At 38.0% G+C, this 20,844-nt stretch overlaps 2 protein-coding genes across 2 annotated transcripts; one reads left to right on the top strand and one right to left on the bottom strand.

Annotated features, from left to right (window-relative positions):
• Positions 1–64: 64 nt before the first annotated feature.
• On the bottom strand, positions 65–10,152 carry LOC137103379 (anthrax toxin receptor 2-like). Its single transcript, XM_067483671.1, has 17 exons — positions 9,727–10,152; positions 9,058–9,129; positions 7,990–8,061; positions 7,798–7,879; positions 7,564–7,668; positions 7,182–7,250; positions 6,013–6,093; positions 5,836–5,896; positions 5,015–5,110; positions 4,364–4,433; positions 2,847–2,925; positions 2,574–2,669; positions 2,308–2,358; positions 1,392–1,487; positions 1,067–1,240; positions 877–957; positions 65–120 (listed from the first exon to the last, which is right to left on the bottom strand). Exons 1-17 carry the CDS (start codon positions 9,849–9,851, stop codon positions 82–84), a joined length of 1,449 nt encoding a protein of 482 aa, XP_067339772.1. The 5' UTR covers positions 9,852–10,152; the 3' UTR covers positions 65–81.
• A 3,922-nt stretch (positions 10,153–14,074) lies between these two features.
• LOC137104020 (progestin and adipoQ receptor family member 3-like) lies at positions 14,075–19,668 on the top strand. Its single transcript, XM_067484820.1, has 7 exons — positions 14,075–14,263; positions 14,614–14,856; positions 15,005–15,167; positions 16,686–16,841; positions 17,056–17,253; positions 17,425–17,515; positions 18,133–19,668. The coding sequence occupies exons 2-7, from the start codon at positions 14,660–14,662 to the stop codon at positions 18,273–18,275; spliced, it is 948 nt and encodes a 315-aa protein (XP_067340921.1). The 5' UTR covers positions 14,075–14,263; positions 14,614–14,659; the 3' UTR covers positions 18,276–19,668.
• The last annotated feature ends 1,176 nt before the right edge of the window (positions 19,669–20,844 follow it).

The following is a 20,844-nucleotide window of genomic DNA, read 5'->3' as shown; positions in this document are numbered from 1 at the left end:
ATCTCCTTTTTCATCTCTGAGGGTATGAGTCAGTCATCTTTGGCCTTATAAACGAAAGTGTTGATTGTCATTTTTTTAATATCAGCGACTCTGAATTCTGGTGAAGTTAATGCAGCGGCCCTGGAGACAAAAGATAGATGTAAAAGTCACAGAGACAATTGGTACACACAATTATTAGAACAGAGTTGATGGCATGAGGTGACAGGTGAGTTTTTTCCCCTATAACAGAATAAATGCAAGTAATCTACAGGTGACTCAACTATAGCAATGTTTTGTGATAGTTTATCTTGTGAAATCAAAGCTATTATCATCCTAATGCCACCACAGAAAACAACACCCTTAAAATTATGTTCTAGTAAATGTGTATTTCCTATATATGAGATATTGCACCTGCACCATGCCAATTTCTTGTTTTTCAAAGAACTCACAGCACTCTGTGAAGACGGTTTGTGAAAATATGGTTGAGTGTGTGGCCTGTTCATGCTGTGTTTGATGACACTGTGCAAGTGTTGACATTTAGACTGTTATTTATGACAGCTGAGTTGATGTCGCAATCTGTTAATTGTTGGATAATAAGACCAGAAGATTGAGCTGTAATATTTTCTGTTTATTATCTAATCAAATCAGTATGAAGTCAACTGGGGCAGAGCAAACTGTTGACAGTTTATGGCATAAATACAGGAAGTGATGAGACTTTCTGAATTATGCAGTTGCAGTTTTCTTTATTTAACTTTACAGTATTTATATTTACCTATGTACTCAGACTCACCAAATAGAGTCGATTGGTTTCAAGTGTCTGTTTGAGTCCTACCACTATCTTAGGTTGCACATTGTGGTTATAGTCTTTTTTTGGACCAAAATACAAATGTTTCTTACCCTGTCCTGAGGTGTTGGCCTCATAATTGCCACTCGGTCATATTGTTTCCTCAGTAATGCCAGCAATGCATCAAAACGTCCCTAAAAGTCAAGTAAAAAAAATCTGATAAGTTTTTCATTGTAGCTTCAAAAATAGAACTATCATCTAATGCAAACATGTGGACAGTAATGACAGGTCAAAGTGTCTCACCTTTATGGGAGTGTACCATTTGGACTGTGATCGGGGGTTGTGTACTGGAGGTGGTCTTGGTGGGGGTCGGGGTAGGATGGGCTCCTCCACTTCCTCTGGCATAGTGACCACAGCATTTTTAGCTTTCTCTAGTCGCGACCCTTCTTCTGTAGACCCCTTCAGCCCCCAACGCACCTACAAGACATGGGTAGAAATTCCACATTACTCACCTCTCATAGTGACAGTGTGAATAACGAATGGTTGGGGATACTGAATACACAGACACACTTTGTTTTATTCATTAAAATGTTTGCCTGAATGAAGAGTGTTAAAAAAAATCACTTACCTCCATGCGTTTGATTCCTCCAGGACCCCTGCCTCCATAGTATGAAGCATCCACTGTAGGCCATCTGTGTTTTGGCAAGGGGTCCTCTTCTGGCTCCTTGGAAAAATAAACAAACAAAGCTTCATTGAAACAACTGTGGTGTCAGGTTAAAAAAAGAAGTTAATAGGCCTCTATGCAGTGTACTTTTAGGAGTTCTAACAATTTTTACTGCTAAAATCCAAAATTTAAATGGTTATTTACATTTTAGGCCAAGCCCCCTTTTGTTTGATGATGAGAAAAAGTAAATGCCATACAGCCTTAACCATAGCTGGTAGTGGTCACTAGATGCTGGTTCAATAAAACAGCGTCATAGAGATTAATTCAAAAATCAACAGCCTCTTTAATGAGCAGGCATTTTGCAGAAAACTACTCAGTCTTTTCGACACCTCAAAAAGAGAGTAATTATTAAAGAGACATTTGTATAGAAGAGACGTATGATGTCTGCCGCGTTGGGAAAATCTTAGGACGGAAAGACCAAGAATCCAGTTTTAGAGGTGAAGCAGCTAACAAATGCATTCACCAGTAGATGGCAGAATATGCTATTTATAAAACAATAACCAGCCACTGAAAGGGGATCAGTTGATAGTCTAAGCCCATGTTCTGCTATGGAGGTGTTTTCACTTGGCCAAATCTTTAACAAATGTGAATGTGTTGCTCTCTGAATGCTGTAACACAAACAACATCTATCTATCTATACACACATATTGAGATGCTCCCATACTCCCTCTGTATTTGCCAGCATTTTGATTTTCTCTCTCCGTTTACTGCAAAGATCAAAGCATGTGCTAGAACCTGCACATGAGGCTTCAAAATGTTTCCTCAGTAATTTCCTGATGAAGTCACACAAATATGTCTAAAGAAACTGTGGTCTGCTCACAATGACAGGAGGTGGTGGAGGGGGACGAGAGGGGGGTGGGTCTCTAATCACCTGTAAAAAATGAATGAATAAAATGAAATGAATGAATAAGTATCAAACAACAGTCACTTAATGTTGTCTATTTACAAAATAAGTGGGACAGTAACTACACATTCTAACATACAAAATGTGAACATATGGTGAACTTTTATAAATAATAACAAAATTAGTGTTCATGCTTCCAAAAGGCCTACATTTAAGATATTTAAGCACACACATAAACTCACCACAGTGCAGCAGAGAGGCCAGAACCACCAGAGCAAAGCCAGAACCAGTAACAGCACCAGAGCCAACAGCAACCAGAAAACCCAGGTCCCATCTGACTGCAGTAAACACACCAAAGTCAGCTACACACATTATTTTATACACCTGGAAACATGTTATTACATTAACTCTTTGGTAATTATTGGAAATAATAATAATAATGTATAGTATAGTATTTGTAACTAGACTAATCTTTACACCTGAAAGACCTGAGTTTTTGTACTGTAGATACTCACACAGGTTGTGGCATAGATGGTAACAGGAGTAGAGATGTAGGACTGGCCATTGTTTAGGCTAACCAGCACTTCAACTGACCTGAAAATGTCACAAAACAATGAAAGAAAACACAATAAAGAGAAGTGATGTAGTGGGAAATTCATGTCATGTGGGAAGACCAACAGCAAAAACATTGAATCAAAAAAGGAAGTAATTTCCATTCTTGTTCTTATCAGATTTTAACCAGATTTCCTTATTTACAAGTAAAGTATAAAGTCTAATGCTTTTAGGTTTTAACTTTTCGGTTGATTCAAGTTTGTCCTTTAGAAATTATCAAACTATGCATGGGTGTTTCAGCAGAGAGTGGGTGAGATATGATGAAAGTGAGAGGTGACAGAAGGCAAAGAAAAAGAGAGAGAGAGAGAGAGAGAGAGAGAGTGCTGTTTGAAGTGGGTGAAGTTAAATCAGGTTTGGCTCACTCTCTAAATGCCACAGATATTCTGGTCCAACTATAACTATAACTTCAAGCTGTTCGAGATGTTCACAGATTTTACAATAAACAAAGTTCTTGTTTTTCTCTTTCTCTCTCTCTTTCAAACACACACTAACACACACATGTCTCTCTATACTTTTGACACTCATTGGCATAATGGATCCCTGGCCCTTTCCCTAACCTTAACCTAAACCTCATTCTAACCCTCATCCGAAAACCCAGTCTAGAACCTCAAAAAGCCCTTTGAAAATGTGTGGACCAACCTAAATGTCCTCACAACATTAAAGTGTCATCACAACAATGGTACTGAAACAAAATTTGTCCACACAAGGTAATAAAGACATGTACACACACACACACACACACACACAAACAAACACCCTAAAACCTACTCTTAACGCTTGATGCAGACATTTCAATAAAAGGTCCTAACTTGGTTAGAAAAAAAATGTTTTTGGCCCAAACTATGTAACAAATACAAGCACACACAGATTTTTAGTTTGTAACTACAACCTGATGTGTTTGTACAAGCTTTGTTTTTTCTATTTAGATTATTTAATGCATTTATTGTCTATCAGCTTTGTGAAACCACTACTGCACATGCACTTCCTTTTAAAGCCTGGGTAGGGCTGATGTTGTCACACCAATGTCAAGGTAGTGAGATTAAACAATTACCTCATCCCAAAATTATTGTCACGGAGGTTCATGTCCTTTTCTAATTAGGATAAACACAGGCTTAGCATTTGCTTGTCTGTGAGAGCAAAAGTTGATGGGGCACAGTGATGGCTTTAATTCTAATATATGCAAGTATTTTCACCAAACTAACAACTGGGGGTTTTAGTGCATAACAAAGTAGGATAGAAGGATAGAAATGAAGAAAAAAAACATAATGAATGGTTGAGTTATTTTATGAAGTATACAATTATATAATGTAACATTTTAATTCACAGTTAGCAGTAATTTCAGACAGCTTGTTTTACAGTTCACACAGCTTTGTAAATATGTTGTGTGTGCGTTTTTGTGTGCGCGTGTGTGTTGACTTACTGTCCGACCTCATGCAACACAGGAGCTGGGCACAGCAGATACCCATCACTTACTACTTTTGGCTTCTGATCTGATGGGATTTAGAGACAAGAACAGGACAGACTCTGAGAAACATTCCGGTTTATAATGAAATAATTGTGCTCTAAAACATTCCAAACAAGTAACAAAACTTCTTAATGGTGTTAGTGTTCATTGCATATTACCTCAAGAATTTCATTTTAGCTTATTCAATGTCTTCACTTTTTTCCATTGCAACAAATATTCTAAATATCACAGGCAGGGCCAAAGAATGAAATTTCAAAGCAACAGAGCAGAGAAAAAAAACAGCTGAAGAGATAAGCAAGAAGAGGAAAGAAAAGATTCTTCATGTCCTTTCAGTGACACAGCTCCTCCTCCATTTCCATTGATTCTTTAATAGACTAATGAGATTGTGAACATGTCCCTCCACTGCTCGCTCTCATAATGTCTCCTCTGTTCTTGTGCTGTAGTCAATAAAAAGCAGCTACTGTTTGTTTCTGGATGTCATGACCCTGATATTCCACTGCAGCACAGGGATCACATTACACTTCAAAGCGTTTTACAGGACCGTTCCACTGTGCATTCTTAGCATTAGCATGCAAAAGGTTTGTTGAGTTTGTGTCATTTACTGACTGTATGTGTTTTGATTGACTGTGAGCAAGCAGATAGCATTGTCTGTCCTCCTGGATCCACTAAAGCCACTGCCCCTCAGCACCACATTGAAAGACTCTGGAAAACATGAGACATAATACACAGCTATGACACAAGAGAAACCACAAATGTGATGATTGAGAAAATTAATGCCACTAATTTACAGCCACTGTAGCAGCTCTGTGTTGTTGTGCTGTGAGCTTAATGCAGGATGCTAACATGCTTACATGATTAGCAGGGATATAGGGTTGAATATATTTCCTGCAAAGCAAAGCTCATTTAGAGAGTGCTTGCTTGCAAGCTGAAGTTAAACATATTTACCATCTGAGGTTAGCATGTTAGCATGCTAACATTTTACATAAACAAAAAATGGAGCTGGGGCTGATGAAAATTTTGTTGGTTTACTAGGTTCAGTCATAAAGCAAGTATTGCACAAAATAAAATTTGACTTGAAGTTTAATGAAACATCAATGGAATGTGCTGAATGATAAAAAAAAGTGTGAATCCATCTAATATTATATTCCACTTAAAATGATAAACATGCAAATTCATGCAGGCACTAGAAAAAATGATAACACCCAACTCTTTAGGATTTATAGACTGAAAACCATGAATGTCTGCACTAAATGTTGTGTAAACCATTAGGTAACTACTGAGATCTTTCACAACATACATCAAAATTTGAAGTTGCTGGAATTATGAAATCACCAGAGTAAGTATGGTTCCCCTGCATTTTAAGCCATAACACATTTTTGCTACATTAAGACATGACACACGCGACGAACCCCTCGCCGCTAACTTACCATTCACACAAACACTTGTCGGCTCTATAGTGAATACATCTGTGCATGTCTTCTTCAGAATCTGCGAGGAGATACAGACACATGCAGCGTCTCAAGTTACAGGTTGGTATTCACACTCATACTCTATTCTGTGTTCATTCATGTTTTTGTGCATCACTATGAGTGTTGTGACCTCACCGAGTTGACAATGTCTTTGAGGGCATGAAACCCAGACAAAACTGGAAAGACTTGCTCTGTGCCGTCTGCTATTTCAGCAAGCTATGAGAAAAATTAAAAAGAAGTACAGTGTACCTTTTTACATTTTAAATTACATACAGTATATTATGAGGTTTACTTTTTCTGCTGCCTTTGTGGGAGTTCCTGTGCTCGTCCCCGTTCAGTGTTGCAGCAGCATTTGAGGAGGAAATGTCTGTTTCTACGAGATGAAAGCTCATTACAGCTTGCAAAAGCTTTCATCTTCTGCTTTAATTACAGTAGAACAGGAAGCTCATCTGGCATTATTTAATTAGACAGTGATCCCAGACCGCACATTATTTTTGGACCGAAACAGAGGGACACACCCTTTGACTGAAGCCAGACAGATAAGCTTAATAATATTTACTACACAGATTAACAATGTGATTATGACTTGAAGGTTGCTACAAAAAAACTAAATAAACAAACCCCCCAAAAAAGAGCAACACATAACTCAGTGTAGGGGCTGTGCAAAAATGGACACTATAACTTTTTAAAATAAGCTGACTGTTGAAAAGTTTGCCCTGCACACCTATTATCCCTACGTATTTAAAGGGTTTTCTTTTTATATTCAACTTTTCCTTTGTATCTCAAACTGTCAAGACAGTCAGCAAGAAAACATCTGTGTTCATTCTTATTCCAAATAAACAACAAATATGAACACACATTAGGTTTCTTCCCTTGTCGCACTGAGTCTGGTGTTTTCATTTGAAACATAATCTCCTCTTATAACAACGATATCTGCACAGAAACAAAGCAGCCCCTCACAGGACGCAGTAACTCAAAACAGGCTGCATTAGAAAATTTATTCTGTGTTTTTAACACAAAATTCTGTATTCTGTGCTCTCAGGAGGTTTCAGCTGAACCCAACCAAACTAAGTCAAGGTGTGTTAATCCAGGCCAAAAATAATAGCCTATTGAAAATCTAACCAAAACCGAAGGCTTACACACTATCACACACACAGAAAGTCAAATAAAACTCTACTGTTTAAACAATGACAAGATATCAGTACTACAGAGGAGTGTTCTTTCTCACAGTGCTGTGTGCCGGACACAAAACAACCACACAAAGTAAATAGAGCTAGAAGAGTTAAAACATGTAGTTCTTCTACCTGTTTGCGGTCAAAGTCCATGACCCCAACGCAGTACACTCGAGCACCAAACCCTCTGGCTTTGTCAGCCTGTGGAGTGCAACACAGAGAGCACCACGTCTAGTGAACACCTCAATATCAATCTTATTTTACAGCTTTTTATTTTTCAAAACATATTCTAAAGTTCTTTCAGCTGGCAACTGGTTCACTTCACACAACATGATGCAAAGTGAAGTCTGGTTCAAAAAGAAGTATGTGTGTGCATATTTTAAGTCTCTACAAGCTGCAGTAATCATCTCAGTCTTTGGGCACTTTTAACCTCACCATAGTCTACTTTTCTTGTTCATCTTCCTTCCAATCTGTATCATCTACTTTTTCCAGCATGAGTGTTTGAGTAAGATACCTCCTGAATGCTCAGTTCATAGGGGTAGACCTCCAGCTTGCCATCAGTCAGAACGATGATGATGCTGGATGATGGGGAAGTTTGTGCTTTCATTTGGTTTGATACCTGATGAATGAAAGTTGGCACGAATTCAGAGGAGTAAAATCAACACCAACACGAGTTACACACATACTCTGCACACATACTCTGCTGAAAACCCAAAAAATTCATGGAGAATTTTGTGAGTATATGTACCGCTCTCATGCCCTCGTGCATGAATGTTTCACCGGCTGGTTTGATTCGACTCAGCTTCTTCAAACCCTCATCTATTTTTAACCTATGCAAAACATGGACAACATTCAGTAGATTACATAAAGACTGATAAGACCTGCACGTTTAGGGAGTGAGGCCTCAGTAGGAGAACAGGAATAAAAGTGAGGACCATACCTGTCTCCAGTTAATGGGAGTATTACAGCTGCATTAGCTGAGAAGACTATGTAGGAAACCCTCATCCTGGGACTGGAACACACACGGTCGAAATATTATCAGCAATACAAAAGCAAACAACACCTGAAACAAGGCTTTGTATGTTTTAATAAAAGGCTGTAATAGTGGTTTGGGGTCGATTAAACAAAAAATTAATTAATTTGAAGTATGAAATTGCAAATCCAGTTCTTACTAGAACTAGTTCTTTTAACATCATAAGTTAGAAAAAATGGTCAAGGAGTATAAAAAAAGTTTTAGTAAGTCAAGTGCAAATGTTTGCATACCCAATGCAAAATGATTTGTTTTACAAATTTTGCCATTTCAAAAATAAAGAGATGCAAACTTTGTACAAACACTGTTAAATGTGCTATATACAAGTTTATTGCAATATAATTAAAAAATACGGCAAGATATAAAGATTGACTTGACTTGACACTTTATGTAAATAAACAAACCATGAAATTACAATGTCATATCAACTACTCAAGCTGCATTTCATTTTATGAGCCCCCAACCCTGCCAGTGCTGTTTCATTGTTCTACCATTATATTCTGTGAAAGGAAGCAGCATTTCCTGTGGTGGTCAACACCACTTTCAACAGCTGGCTGAATGTTATTCTCTCATATTTAGTAACTCCCTATTAAACCTAAAGATACCACACACACACACAGACACACACACACACACACACACACACACATTTTACCCAGAGGGTTTTGGAGCAGTTGGTGGCCTTACATGATGTCTGCTGCCCAAAATACACATGCCCTACTTTTCTCCTCACTGACCAAGAGTTTTTGTAATAAAATTTAAACAACTGGCAGACTTTCTTTTATTAGTTTAGTGTCAAAGATTGTGCAAAGCATTTTAGTTTTGTTTTGGAAAGTGTTAAATTAAACTTAGTTTTAATCCATATATTCTGAGCCTTTTAAAAGTAGTCCAAAAAAAGAAGAATATTAAAGGAGAGAACAGGACGAGGGGAGACGTTCACCATCGAGTTTTAAAGCACACATCAGTTATTTTGCTTACCTTACAAACCTGTTGGTGAGTTGCTCCACAAATCCATAGATCTCATCCCAGTGTCCAAACACACTGCCAGACCTGCAATAACGGATGCCCCCAAAAGTACAGAACACATGCACAGCCAAAGACAGAACTATTAAATAATACAGTACGTAATATACATCTTTGGCAACAGCAGTTTCTAAAAACTAGGGCGATTCCATCAATCAATTACTCCCACCTCATTTACTGCTTATATTTTTAATAGGAGCTACAGTTGAGACTTTGATTATTTGTAGATACATCTAAGGAGGAAATAATTGACAAACATAATAATAGAATAAATCCAGAATGGGTGTTGGTCAGTTTATTCTGTTGTCATTTAGCATGTTGACACAGAATAAACAGATAATTGCATAATTATATCTGTTATTGTTGGAAAGTCCCTTAGGTACTTTGTTTGTGTATACAATATATTACACTGAGAACAACTGGTTATTAAAGTGAAGCAGCTGAGGAACATGGACAACTGCACACAACCATACATGGAGACAGACTGTCTCTGTGCTTAGGTAACAAATAGTGTATTAATGTCTCCACTCTCCACTGTCTCATTTAATCCCATTAAGGGAACACACACGCACGCACACAAGCACGTGAACACACACACGCACACATTCAGTATTCAGAGCTCACCTGTCTAAAACAAAATAAATATCAAACGCTCCGTCACAAGAAACGTCGTCGTCATCATGCAACGACGAATGCACACTAACACTCGCTAAAAGTAGGATTTTCCAACATATCCATGTCCGATCCATAATCCATCCGTTTCATTAGAGCAATGACCGGGTTTCTTTTTTGTTTTTTAATTCTAAAAATGAGCCGGTGAGTCCTTCATCTTCCCAGCATCAGTCAGTGAGGCTGCTCACATGCTGAATCACAATAAGTTACATGTGGTGGTTTCACTGACAGATCACTGTTCACTGAGATTAGTTGGGGCAGGGCGCAGACACCAGATGATGTCCAAGCAGCTGCAGGGAAAAAAGAACGGGACTTCCATCAGGATCCGTCAAAGTAAACTACAGACCCAGTGGGCTACAACTGGGTCCACCTACATCCACCTGCCGATAATTAATCTGTAAATACCTTCGAACAAAGTTCTTTTTTATAGGGAAGCCGAGAACGGACACGGATGCTATTATTTTGCTTTGATAAAAGTCTTATTTATTATATGTAAGCTAGCTACAGTTTTTATTGATTAATTTGAAACAATTTCATTCGTTGATTTTCTTAGTAAGTAAGACACACGTGCTCACATTTAAGCAAAAAGAAATAGGAATAAAGTACAGTAAATGTGTAATGAGCTAAAATATTATTAAATATTATTTACTAGGTATAGGCAATACAATTCCAGGTACTGCATTAGTAATATGTTGCATAATGCAGCAAAAGAAGGAGTATGTAGAAGTTTAAAACAGCTTAACTGTATTTTAGTTGTAAAATTATATGTTTGATGCCCTTTTATGTTGAAAGAATGTTTAGGCAACTTCCGGTGTTGCTGTTCAGTCTCAGACTTTACATCATACAGATGGCAGAAGCTCAGTGACGGAGATAGCAAAAATACAAAGAATCACTTGTCAGATGGTTGCATAATCGAACCATAATTTCTCATTTTTAAAAAATCATGTCTCTGGCTGGTCTTTGCATTTTAACCATGTTAGTAAAGGTGCTACATTCTTGTTTTACTCCATATTTTCTAATGCGTATTACAGAAAAAAAAAAACCCTAACATTTAAGACATGAGAAAAGAGGGCAGTAGAGTGTGCAGAGATAGAGAATGACATCATCAACCTCCAAAGAACAAAACAGAAAGCTAATTAAAATTGCTGTTATTTTGATTAGTTTTGAAAAGACACTATTTTACAAAGAGATAAACTTTGTCCCCAGAAAAACACTTGAATAGTTTAATTTTGTCTAGAATTTCAATTCTAAGGTGTTTTTGGGAAAACATGTATTGTTTTCCTGACGCATAATTGCTCCTCACGACAAACAGGAGAATCTTGCTCCTTTAAATTTATTGCAGATGAAAAGCAAAATGGAATAAACTAACACAATGCCCCTGGTATGTCAGAGTGGTCTGCTGCTTTGCCTTGAGTCTCATCCAAGTAACATTCCAAAAGAAAAAGTTAAACCTACATCTTTGTTTCAAGAGGCACAGAGAAGGACTTGTCTCTTTCAGAAATAATCCAAAATAAGTTCTTTTGTGGTTTATATTTCATTGTTTACCTCTAGGGATGCTATGTACTGCCTGCCTGTGTGGTTTAATTTAATCTGTTTTGAAGGATGAAGTCACAGCATTAAAGGAGTCACATCATAGCATAACAAAGTCATGATTTCAGCAAATAGTTTCTGTCCATCCTACACTACAGCTTATGTCATGTGTGTTTTGTTTGTGGGTGTAGTTGGACAAGAAGACAGGGATACTCCTTGCATATCACATCCAAGTGTTCCTATGCTTCATTTCTGTTCTAACGAACCACACTATTGTGTGCTTTCAAGCAAACTACCAAAAACTAGAGACAATAGGAGGCCAGCAGCAGCGTATGTGCAAATTGATCAAAGATGCTGAGGAGTAGAGTTTGTAACCTTTTCAATGCAATGGTCATGCAGACAGAAAAATTTGTACAGAGTTAAAGTGTCAGTGTATTAATGCCTTTAGTGACATCCAAAATTGGCAAAGATAGTGGTAGGTTGAATTTTACAAAAAGGTTCTCAAATGATGGACAGGAAATCTAAATTATATTTATTTGATGCAATGTTGAAGCAATGAAAACGTGTCTTGGGTTTCATGAATTCACTCTGTGTAAACATAAGGTAAAACAATGAGCTGGACTAGGATAAAGTGAAGGCCTACATATGATACTTGTAAATAGGATGTTAAGACCTCATTTTAAAATCTGAAAAATTGCCTGCCAGAGCTGCAGGTAAATGGACTCATACAATAATTCCTGGTTTGATTCTTTGCTGGCTAAAAGGACAGAAAACACAGAATACTCCAGATAAACAGCAAAGATACTCTGACCTCATTTAAAATACAAATGGTTATGTTTCTTCACAGCACTACCAGATCAAGTTTAAACAGTGTGTGACTAATGTCAATAAACTGCAGATCTGAACACAGGATTACCACATTAAATCCACCACACTGTTAGACGACCATCACACATGCGAAGCTGAAAAGAAATCCCACCAGCAACTACAAGAAAAAGTTTATAGACTGCTTAAAACTGCAGGAAAGAGACCACGCCATCGATAGGGGGACCTACCACCACTTTTATCCAGGAGAAGCCACCCCAGCATGTATGAACTTTCCAAGAAACACAAGGAAGGAGCACCCCTCAGACCCATTGTCAGCAGCGTTAACTCAGTAACTTACAACATTCAAGATTCAAGATTCAAATCTTGAATCTTATTGCGAAATATTTGGCCGCTATCCTATCACCGTTAGTTGGACACACTGATTACCACATACAAAACTCAGAGGATTTGCAGCCAGGGTCAGAGACCTGAAACTGGATGCTGATGAAACCATGTATCCTTTGATGTTATTTCCTTTTTCACCCGCATCCCCACCACTGATGCCCTGACATTCAGGAGAAGACTATAAGAGGTCCACACCCTGCACAGCAGAAGCAACCTCAACCCAGATCAGATCTGCTCCCTCCTGGACTTGTGTCTAAACACCACATACTTTACCTACAGAGGTGACTTCTACAGACAGAAACATGCACCAACCCACTTGTTCAGATATGTAGATGACACGTGTGTAAAGATCAAGATCCAGGATGTACAGGCTTTCACAGACCATATGAATGCAGTTGACATCAACATCAAATTAACCAGGGAGGACACCAATGACAACAGACTGGCCTTCCCACCACCCACTGCAACACAACCTATGAGTCATCAGGACCCTGCACAACAGGGTAGAAAACATCCCCACCTCCTCTGAAGCCAGAAAGGACAGCTCTCAAGGCCTGTGTTTATCCTAAGTGGGCTTTACACAAGATGTCGTTCAGATCCAAGGAAAAACTTGATGATTCCTCTCATGGCTGGAGTCTCAAAGAAGCCCAAAAGGATCTTCAGAAAATGCCACACACCTGTTCACTTCAAACCCACCCACACTGAGACAAAGAGACTCGTCCACCCTTAAAACCAAACACCTAAACACAAGAGGAGCAACGTTTATGCAGTCCAGTGCAGTGAAGAGTGCTCAGAGCTCTGCATTGGAGAAACCAAACAGCCTCTACACAAGACAATGTCCCAGCACAGGAGAAGCAACAGCTGAAGACCAGAATCATCATGGTACCTACACCAAAAGGACAAAGGACACTCGTTTGATGAATGACAATGTACACATTTTGGACAGAGAAGACATATGGTATGAGAGAGGAGTACGTGAAGCCACTTATGTTCACATGGAGAACTCTTCACTCAACAGAGGAGGAGGCCTCAGGTACAACCTGTCTTACATTTTTCGTGCTGCCCTTTCATCCATACCCAGCAAAATTAAGATGAATTCACACATCCACCAAGAGGGCCACACCTAATGACCCCGAACTTAGGGGTTTAGGGAGTTTGTGTTGTAATCATTACATGCTGATGACTACTTGTTTATTCTGTTCCCACCTCTCACCTTAACAAACCTATTAAGGTTGGAGCAAAGGCCTACTCTGGAGGCCTTTGCCACTTTATTCAGACTGAAAAACCTGCTTGGATAAGTAGCGAAACATTTCTAACCAAGAAAAATGAAGTCCTGTTGAAATAATTCAACCTTCTGATAACCAAACCTGAATGACTGAGAATCTTCACCGAAATAAACTGCAGAGCATCTAGTGAATAGGGACTGGAGAGACTTTATCCTCATTTAGGAACTTCTTAAGAAATTAATTTAAATGAGAATTTAAGCTATTTTGTAGAAAAATTAGAGAAGATTTCAATGTGCCACTTTCATCAGTTGGTGGCAGCAGTGCACCGTTTTATTGTCACCACCACAACCATGAAGAAGAAAAAGAAGAATAAGTCAGCCTCTCTAGGGGTTAACTAATGATGAAACCTTTGTGATCTTATTTTACTAAAATGTGATTTATTTTTAACGCCACGCTTGCTTGATGGACTTGACATGGCTCAGTCGCTCGATCAAAGACATTTACTGGCACTGCGACTAATGGTGAGCTTTGCTTCCATATGTAGGCTCAAATAATGTCTGTTAAGGTAGGCATTAGCATTAGCATTAGCCAGCCGATTGATTTAGCCTGCTGGTAATGTTCGATAACAACACTACACACAGACGTCCATATGTCTGTTTTTATTTTTTACTCAAAGAGTAAAAGAGAGATAAGGGCATTTGTTGTATTACAGAGCCATGAGCAAAAGCTTTGAGAGAATGAAGGAATCTAAAATACTAACATTTAAATTACTGTGACATTTATTATATGAAAACTGTAAAAGTCCCAGTGATATGAACTAGTTTATGTCTCTTACTCATGAGTGTTTTCTCTGTTCCTCTTTCCAACTTAGCCTTAACCTTCCTCGCTTGCCTTGTACTAAAGGAGCTGAGGACAAGATGCTACTAAAAATGCCCCAGAAACTGCTGAAAACTGCCCACTACATAGAATTGGGCAGCTACCAGCACTGGCCAGTGCTGATACCTCAAAGGATAAGACTGTACACCTATGAACAAATCCCCCTCTTTCTTAAAGAAAACCCCTACATCACAGATGGCTACAGAGCTCACCTGCCCTCCAAACTATGCCTGAAGAGGTAGGAGGAAGCATGGAGAGAGGTTTCTGGCTTAAGTTGTTAATAATAAAGTGATTTTAAACAAGTTCACATTTGTAAATCATTAAGACTGTAACGGCAGACATTGTATTTTATTTTGCTCATGTATATGTTTTGACTTCCTTTGCAGTATTTTTATTCTGTCCAATGAGACGGTGAATATCTGGAGCCACCTGCTGGGCTTTCTGCTCTTTTTCTCTCTTGGGGTCAACGACCTCTCTTCTGTACTGCCGGCTTCTGGAGCTAACAGAGAGGACTATGTCATCTATGTTGTAGGACTGTTCTGCTTTCAGGTAAACATTTTGGGCACTGTGAAAGCACCAAAAGCTTGGAGCTTCCTCTCTCTAAAATAAGTGTTTGTAGGCAAAGTTCTTTATGCCCATTTTGGCTTACTTAAGTTTAAGTGAATAAAAATATGTTGTTTCTGTTAACATTTTAACTTTAATGGGGCAGTTGTTGTCTATGCACACTCGCCATAACACTATGACCACTGAAATGTGAAGTGAATAACATTGACTATGTCATTACTATGGCACCTGGAAGTGGGCTTGATATATAAGGCAGCAAGTGAATAATTTGTCCCTGAAGTTGAATAAGGCAGAAAACATGGGCAAGGATTACAAGGGGTAAGTATTTGAGCGTCTTTGACAAGGGCCAAAAACTAATAACTACATGACTGAGTCAGAGGAACTCTAAACTCTACTGATACATGTGCGAAGCACCAACCAGCTACCTTTACATTGTTGCTGACCAAGAACGCCCCTTCATTGAAAAGGTATGCTCTGATGGCAATAGCCTCTTTCAGTAGGACTTGGCACCCTGCCAGATTCTCCAGATCTGAGCCTGTGAGCTGTGCTGGGGAAAAAAGTTTAACACACTAAGGCCCCAGCTCACAACTTTAAGGATCTGCTGCTGACTGCTTGGTGCCACATTCCACAGCTTACCTTCAGAGGTCTGGTGGAGTCCATGCCTCAGTGGTTCAGAGCTGTTTTGGTAGCAAAAGGTGGAGCTGCTCAATATTATGGGGGTTGTCTGGTTATAATATTGAGTAGGTTGCTGCTCATATGAAGCTGCTTTAAATGTTAGCTTCAGATGACATTTGTTTATCTTGTATCAGATATTTCTATCTTAGGGCTTCTGGTAGTCAAGTTTTTAAGAGTCATAGCGTAAAACTACAACCTCCACGGTTTGAGTCTTAACTGCCGGACCTGTGTTGCATGTCATACCCCCCTCTCTCAATGCCCTGTGTTCCTGTTTATAATAATGTCAGCTGTTATTAAAGACTCAAACCCTCATCCATATGTGTTGCTTAATAAATAATTTATGTAGGTTTACACGTATGTTTCCTGCCACAGGTGCATTCAGATCATGACTTCACACTGGAATGTAAATGTTGTAAAGGTGGGGCACAGTATATTGAAAAAGGAACTGCAGTAGGAATGGTAGTGTTGTTACAGTCCTTATCAGCCGTGGATCAATTGTTCATTGTAGAAACAGTGCTGATTGCTTGCTTCCTAGCTGTGTATTGTACTGCAAACTGAATAGCAGCAGATATTTCTTTTATAAACTTGTTAATGTAATAAATCACCAGTTTCCAGTCAATAGGATCCACACTCAAATATACACTTTAGCTATCCCCCCAATTTTTTAAACCTTCCTCTCCTCTCCCACTTCTTTATAGTGTTAGTATCCGGAATGTCTTTACAACTCACCATATCATACCTAAGTTGGTGTATTCTGCTAACAGGAGGATTTTGTTAACACATGTAGTAAATGCATAAAAGAGATACACTCTGTATTTGTTCATCCAGGTATGCATGTTGTGTTCAGTGGGGTATCATCTGTTCTCGTGCCACCGATCAGAGAAAACATGTCGCCGATGGCTCGCACTGGACTATGCTGGCATCTCAGTTGGCATTCTGGGCTGTTATGTACCTGGGATCTTCTATGCTTTCTACTGTAACGCTGTAAGTGTGAACACTTAAGACAGCAGCTTCTAGTGTAATGTTACAAACAGCATGTTGGTCTTAAAGGGAATTGTGACTCTCACAGTGCAAATAAAGTTGGGAAAATTATTCTGATCCAGAACGTGCATCATATTTATTTTTCTTATATAGCACTAACAAAGAAACCGATACTCCAGCTTTAATTATACTCTAATATTTTACCCTCCCATTGCAGTTTTGGCGACAGGTGTACCTGCTGACAGTGCTGTCTCTGATCCTGGCAGTCTTCTGTGCTCAGGTGCATCCTCGCTACCTCAGCAACGAATGGCGATGGATACGGATGGCAATATTCTGCTGTGTGGCAGGCATAAGTGTGATTCCTGCTTGCCACTGGGTTTGGCTCAATGGAGGATTCACTTCTGATGCGGTACAGGTCAGTAAAGTTTAAAAACTAGCAGTTGTCCCATTAATGTCCCATTGTCCCTTTTTTTTTTTTTTTTTTTTTTTTTTTATTCATTCATTATTTAGCAGCTTTATGAAAAGAAGTGTTCCACAAGTGGTGATAATTTTCCTGTTTATCAAATGTGTCTTTTGTCATGGACAGCTGTTCCTGCCTCGTGTGATAGTGATGTACCTCATAGCTGGTTCTGCCTTCTTGTTCTACGTCACCAAGATCCCTGAACGCTATTTCCCAGGTGAGTCTTTGTTTCTCTCGCTCTCGCTGTGTGCACAAGTAGGTGAGATTTAGTGAACTAAATATAACACTTATATTAAAAAACAAATAAAATATAATAGTAATAACATTATTAAAACTATTTCAACTTTTCTGTCAGTGATCCATCACAAATGAACAGACATATCATTACTTTAAATGCAGTTCAAAGAGTTTTACAATTCAAATCACATACTTGTTCTAATTTGTAAAAAGTTTTCATCACATGTCATAAGGTTAACAATGGTACAGGAGAACTGTGTTACTATATTGAAAAGTCATCTCTCAGAAAAAAATTAGAATCTCGAGGTACATTTTAGTAGCAATTTTTGGCATTTTGGATAATCGTATCGGGTGATGATCAGCAGCAGATAGTGTTATTTTTTTTTTATTTTTTATTCCTCACTACTTTAAGGGCTTCATATTGACATAAAGGAATTGGAAGAATTGTGAACTTTTAACTTAATCTTAAACTCCCGTTTCTCAGTAATGCGTTATTGCTTTGGTTTGTTGTCATTTACCCCTTATACTAGTACAAAGAAAAAAAAAATATCTATTGTTTTTAGTGTGTGTAGTGTATTTCTCCTTCTTCTTTGTCAGGCCAGCTGAACTATCTGGGCGCCAGCCACCAGGTGTGGCACATTCTGGTGGTTGTGATGTTTTACTGGTGGCATCAGACTGCTGTGTACATCATGCACTTTAGGCACAGCCAGCCCTGCCTGACCCGGAACAGTAGCGGCTAAGTGCACCTGATCAAATAATGTTTAAATAAAATTGGTTGTAGATAAGTCATTACACTGTTGATATTCAAAATCTTCCAGACAGTTAGCTGTTGGTTTGAAGTTGCTACTGTACCTAAAGATTTATTGACCAGTAACGACAACCAGCTGCTCTTGACTGTTGCCAAATCTGAGTATGTGGCAGTAATTAGTAGCTATTAGCTGCTGGTTAGTATCGGTTTTTAAAGTCGACTGTGACTTCTAGTAGAAATCCGCTAACAGTTTATTTTGTTTATTTGGTTAAAAAAAAATAAGCTTGTGTGTTTTTCCTCATTAGTTGTTTAGAGTGTTTTGAACAGGAGCAGGAGTCTCCTTTTAATCAAACATAACAATTTGAGATAGATAGATAGATAGATAGATAGATAGATAGATAGATATTTGGGCATCATGTTTGTCTTGGGAACAAGGTGTCAGGAAAAATCAATTCAAGATTCGCCATATTCACTTTTCTCATACCAGCTCTATAATCATTCCAGGTGCTGGTTATATAATCTTCATTGCTACCATACACCCATCTTCTATGTTTAAAATCGCATTTAAAATTCCCATACAGAACCCAATGTTTAAGCTGAGTTGAAAACTCTGAATAAATACTGGAAAACTAAACCTATTTGCATTGGAAAACACCTGCTGCAGCTTTTTATTTCTTTTTGTCATTTGGATGCACTAACATTTGAACATTTGAATTGAGAATTCAATTTTTCCTGACAATGAGCATGGCACTCAGCTCACAGTAATTGAAAAACATGCTATCACAGGGATTACCGGGTTTAGCAGTGCTTGTTGTTATAAATTTTTTTACTCGTGTGAAATTGAATCAAAATGGTTGTCTGTTTAAAAAATTAAAAAAAAAAATTAATGTCCGCATGATGCCTTTTTAAATAGGGCCAGTGTAAAATATTTCAGGTACTTTTTAAAACACTCGGTCACATTCAATTTGTTTTGTTTTTGCTTTTTAATTTAGTTTTTTTTACCAGTATATTTGTACTTTATTTGCCTTACTGTGTTTTATTTTTTTTGTACTGTATGCACACTTACTGTTACAATCTGTTGATCAAAAAGCAAACTTATCAATATTACTTCTGCTGTTACACCACAAGGCCAGTGTAGAACCAGAGGAGAGCACATAGAGCTGGAAAATGCACTGTACACTGGTGGAAAAAGATACTTTATTTTGCTTTTTGAGTGTGTCATGAAGAGCTTGATCTTCACTGAATGAACACGTTTTATCCTGTATTTGTCTTTCTTGAACATAATTTGTTTGCTGAAACACTGGAACTGACTTGCAAGATGTATATTTATTTTAGTGTCTCTGTGAAAAACTATTTTTAAAAAATAAAGAATAATGCAAAATAAATTTACTTTGTTTTGACGATTTGTAACTGTATGTTAATTTATTAAAAGAAAAAAAGCTTAATATCTATATTGCTAAGGAAGCATCATGTGCATGGTATGTGGATTATTTTCTGACAATCACACTATTGAACAATAGAGGGCAGCAGAACAGTTTCGAATTTACAATAAAGAGGACTATGGCTATGTTCTAAAAACAGAATTATGTTCGTTAGCCCATCCCTGTTTTGGTCATAGGTTCTCTTCTATCGACCTTAATCTTTCCAGTTTTGCTTTTCTGTTTGGTGAATCAATTTAGTCAGCAACTTAAAAGTTATGTATGCAATATCCTTGATAAACACCTCTTGTTGACTCAGAAGGACAGAGGTCACATCTTGCTCACATTGCCAGGGTCAAATGTTAATCTACTAAGTTTACTAATGACTGATGTGCACAGGATTACCTCAAACAAAAACGTGAGAATGAGTGTTTTTCATCATGTGACGTAATTTGTGTCCTTATGGTAGTCCTGTGATCATCAATACATCACCTTGCACAGTAATAAACATTTGTGCACAGGGCGATAAGGATTTTCCTGATCTTATAGAATTTGATAAGATTTTTATTGAGTTTACTAAAAGTTAAATGATAAATGATTTGTAACACTCTCTTGACAAAAAGTACCCTAAACAGCATCAGATAACAAGACGATGACTGATTATAATATTTGAGATTGTATGTTTATATAGTTATATATAGTTTTAGTGCTAATGCTGGACCAGTGGCAGAGCCTACAGATGACATCAGTACGTTTGATTTTTAGAGGAGCTGGACACGGTTCAAGTTTGAGTCAAAAACAAGCCCAAACCTCTACCAAATTCAAAGTACTGTTCTGTACTGTTTACTTCACCCTCATTACGTACATTACATGGTAGCGATGCTGTGTGCTTAATAGTTTTGGAGATGTAAAAACATACTTAATCATCAAGAGACTTTCTGCTACTGAGAGAGAAGCAGTCATTTGAAACATGCTTGTGGTGCTGTCATTCAGAATGACTGACTATAAAACAACACATAAGTATGATAATTATGTTAGCAAATAATAGCTCTGATCATATTATGTCATGGTCGAATGGTTTAGTTGTGTAGAGTCAGCACATCAGCAGGGTGTCACTCCATTGTCAATGTCAACCACATATTT

This window comes from Channa argus, chromosome 18 (genome assembly GCF_033026475.1).
Source record: "Channa argus isolate prfri chromosome 18, Channa argus male v1.0, whole genome shotgun sequence".
Classification (NCBI taxonomy): Eukaryota; Metazoa; Chordata; class Actinopteri; order Anabantiformes; family Channidae; genus Channa; species Channa argus.
Note: the sequence above shows the minus strand (reverse complement) of the source record. Positions and strands in the feature narration are given on the sequence as shown.

Bases quoted from the DNA above. Each gene is read 5' to 3' on its own strand.
- LOC137103379 (XM_067483671.1), bottom strand. From the start codon at position 9,851: ATGGATCGGACATGGATATGTTGGAAAATCCTACTTTTAGCGAGTGTT. The intron at 8,062-9,057 runs GTAAGCAAAATA...TGTGTGTTCCAG, and splicing joins CTCACCAACAGGTTTGTAAG to TCCCAGGATGAGGGTTTCCT. The intron at 2,359-2,573 runs GTGAGTTTATGT...CATTTTTTACAG, and splicing joins GGCCTCTCTGCTGCACTGTG to GTGATTAGAGACCCACCCCC.
- LOC137104020 (XM_067484820.1), top strand. From the start codon at position 14,660: ATGCTACTAAAAATGCCCCAGAAACTGCTGAAAACTGCCCACTACATA. The intron at 14,857-15,004 runs GTAGGAGGAAGC...CTTCCTTTGCAG, and splicing joins TCCAAACTATGCCTGAAGAG to TATTTTTATTCTGTCCAATG. The intron at 17,516-18,132 runs GTGAGTCTTTGT...CTTCTTTGTCAG, and splicing joins CCCTGAACGCTATTTCCCAG to GCCAGCTGAACTATCTGGGC.